Raw genomic sequence first — 3,124 nt, 5'->3', positions numbered from 1 at the left:
TCCGCCGCAAAGAAAAAGAAAAAAAGAAGGGGAGGGAAGGAGGGAGAAAAGAAGCAGCAGCAGCAAAAATTAAACCGGTCCTTTTCGTCTTATTTTCTCTCCCGAAAGAAACGGGACGCGGGAACATCTCCCTTCCCCGCCCCAAAGTCCGCAGTTCTGGAATGTAAGACTTGACGCCGCCGCCCCTTTGGTCCTGTCTCAGTCAAAATCCCGCAGCCGAGATCCAGCGCTCTATATACAAAGTTCGGGCAGTCTAATAAATAGGTACATCGTCTTTTCCGGGCTTGCCAGACTCCCGCTCCGGAACCCGACCGCGCCAAGGCACAGTCTGCGCCTGGCGGGAAAGTTCGTCTTGGGTTTGGCGGCGGAGGGACCGAGAGAAAGAGAGCCAGAGGGAGGGCTCTCCCCGGAGCCCGGACTGGATTTGAAGGGAGGCGCGCGTTTGCTTGCTTGTGTCTTTGCTTTCCTCCAAACTTTACCCGGGAGGGGACCGAGGAAGAAGACGGCCTTTCCCTCCCTCTCTCCGTCTCTCTCTTTCCCCTCCGCCCTCGCTCAGGGCCTGGCCTGCTCCAGCTGCTGGTGTTGACTCCTGATGGCGAACCTGCTGACGTGGACGGGGATGGGCACGACGATCTTGGGGTTCCGCGAGGGCTCCCCGGTCTTGGAGTTGGCGTTGCCGGCTTTCACCCGTTTCCACTTGGCGCGCCGGTTCTGGAACCAGATCTTGACCTGCACCTCGCTGAGCTTGAGCGCGTGCGCGATCTGCGAGCGCTCCGTCAGCGACAGGTACTTCTTGCAGTGGAACTCCTTCTCCAGCTCCAGCAGCTGCTCGCTGGTGAAGGCCGTCCGCCGCCGCCGGTTCTTGCCCGTCGAGGTGGTGCTGTTGGCGCTGGCCGAGCTGGGGCCGCCCTCCTCCAGCCCGTGGCCCGAGTCGTCCTCCTTGTGCGCCGCGGGGCCGGGCAGGTTGTCGTCGGAGCTGTAGTCGAGGTCGCTGTCCATGGAGAAGCTCTCTTCCTTGCCCTTGGCCTCCTCCTCCGCCGCCTTGGCGTCCTCCTTCCCCGACGCGCCTCGGACGGGCCCTGCGGGGAAGCCAGAAAGAGCACCGCGCGTTACTCCTTGCGCCTCTCCCTTTCCCCGCCCGCCGCCCCTTCCCTCGCCTGGGGATGCTGGAAACAAGCAGGACGGCAGCGAGAGAGAGCCCCGGCCTGCCTCCGGAAGAAACTTTCCTTCCCTTGGGTCCCCGAATCTGCCGCGGCCTCAGCTCCGGGGAGGCGCAGGCCGCTGCACCCCATCCGCCAAGCGGACTCTCTCCACCGTGTCAGGCCGAGATAAGCCGTGTCGTGGTGAACGCCGCCGGGCAACCATCGCCCGACGGCGATCTCTGCAAATGGCCCCTTGGCGAAGCAGAGTCGAGGCCTGCCGGGCCAAGACGCCGCTCTTTCCCAGGCCAAGAAGGGCGGCTTAGTTTTGAAGCGGGCAGCGCCGCCGGAAAGAACTCGAAGCAGCTCGAAGCCGGCGGACCTCCCTCCCTCCCTGCCTCTTCCCAAGGCCCTTCGACGGCTGGGCAAGGGCGTCCCCGGGGAGGGGCGCTTCCTCCCCGCCCTTCTCGCCCGCCGCCTCTCTCCCTCCAACTCTTGGGAAAACAGTCACCCAGGCCAGGGAAGTGCTTGCTTTACTGGGCCTCAATGTTTGGCTTTTTCTTTGACAAGGCTGCGGCATTACCCCGCTCAGACCCCTTCCTGGTCGCTCCCGAAGTGATTTAAAAGGAGCAGCAAGAGCAGCAGCAAAAACGCCACCAAGAGCTTGAGCAGCAGCAGAGAAGCAGCCCGAGAAGGGAGCATTTCGGGGCCTGCACCAGCCCTTCCTGAACTGGAGAAAGGGGACGGAAAGGCTGAAACATTTAAACCAATCCGTACAAATGGGGCCACTTCAATTTCCAGTGTGTGACTCGGCGACTGAATTCCCGAGTCTCCCTGGAAGAAGACCCGGCCCTCCTCTGCGCCCGGGCTCGCCCCCACCCAGACGGCCTAACTCTGCCCAGGGTGTCCTTTCAACTTCAGGAAGCTTCCAAAAAGCCACGCTCCGAAACGGAACCTCGGCAAGAGGGTGTTGTTTAATGGATCCGATTCCCGCCCCAGAAAGGATAAATGTGGATTAAATTTGGCCGGGGGAAGGCGAGATCACCAGCTAACCTTTGGAGGACAACCACCTGGTGTGGCCGCTGCAAGAAACCCAAGCCCAACGTCCGCGAGTGGGGAGTTGGGGTCGCGCCACGGAACCCGCTCCCCGCGCCGCCGCCCGTTTGACTCACCGAGGGACGCCTGCACCGCTTCGGAGGCCGAGAAGGCCAGCAGAGAGCCCTCCTTGGCCAGGAACGCCTTGCCGTCTTCGGCCTCGGCCTGCAGGCCGTCCGCCTTGTCGAAGGTGCCCTGGAGCGCCGGCGGGGCGAACTTCCTGGCCGCCTCCTGGTGCTGCGCCGAGGCGGAAAAGGTGCCCGGCAGCGTGGCCATGAGCGTGGACGTGAGCGCCATGCCCTGCGCCAGGCTGGAGCAGAAGCTGGCGGGCAGGCTGGGCATCTGCGCGTGGTGGTGCCCGTGCGAGGGCGGCAGCGCCGGCTGGGGCAGCGCCGCCGGGGGCGGGGGCGGCGGAGGCGGCAGCACCACCGGCCGGTAGGGCATGAACATGGGGTAGCCCGTGTAGACGAAGTGGCCCGGGCTGGGCTGCGGCGGACTGCCGATGAGCGAGTCTATGCTGAAGGCAGTGCTGCTTCCCAGAGGGCGCGGCATCATCATGAGCGACGGCGGAAAGGCTGCACTCATAGAGGCGCTGCGGGGCCGGCGGGCGCGTCAGGCGGGAAGCTGGACGGGGCGGCGGGGCGCCGGCGAGGGCGGGCGAGCAGAGCCGCGGCGGCGGCGGCGGCGGCGGCGCAGGAGGCTCAGCGCGGACTGTGCCTGGCCGGGGCCGAGCGGCATCGGGGCGCGGGGCCCTGCTCCAGTCCGGCGCGCTGCTCGGGATCCGGCGGCCGGGCGGCGCTCCCTCGCTGGACTCGGCTTGGTGCGGGCGCGGCTGCCGGGCTGCTGGACTGGCTCCCCCGCTTGGGTTCCTGGGCGAGCGCCGTGCCCCG

At 65.8% G+C, this 3,124-nt stretch overlaps 1 protein-coding gene across 1 annotated transcript; it reads right to left on the bottom strand.

The window, feature by feature from the left end:
* Nucleotides 1-468: 468 nt before the first annotated feature.
* Nucleotides 469-2,902, bottom strand: GBX2 (gastrulation brain homeobox 2). The gene is made up of 2 exons (XM_053362827.1): nt 2,312-2,902; nt 469-1,079 (listed from the first exon to the last, which is right to left on the bottom strand). The coding sequence occupies exons 1-2, from the start codon at nt 2,817-2,819 to the stop codon at nt 553-555; spliced, it is 1,035 nt and encodes a 344-aa protein (XP_053218802.1). The 5' UTR covers nt 2,820-2,902; the 3' UTR covers nt 469-552.
* Nucleotides 2,903-3,124: the final 222 nt, after the last annotated feature.

This window comes from Podarcis raffonei, chromosome 1 (assembly GCF_027172205.1).
Source record: "Podarcis raffonei isolate rPodRaf1 chromosome 1, rPodRaf1.pri, whole genome shotgun sequence".
Taxonomy (NCBI): Eukaryota; Metazoa; Chordata; class Lepidosauria; order Squamata; family Lacertidae; genus Podarcis; species Podarcis raffonei.
Note: the sequence above shows the minus strand (reverse complement) of the source record. Positions and strands in the feature narration are given on the sequence as shown.

Coding starts and splice junctions, on each gene's coding strand:
- GBX2 (XM_053362827.1), bottom strand. CDS start 2,819: ATGAGTGCAGCCTTTCCGCCGTCGCTCATGATGATGCCGCGCCCTCTG. Junction 1,080..2,311: donor AGCGGTGCAGGCGTCCCTCG/GTGAGTCAAACG, acceptor GCTTCCCCGCAG/GGCCCGTCCGAGGCGCGTCG.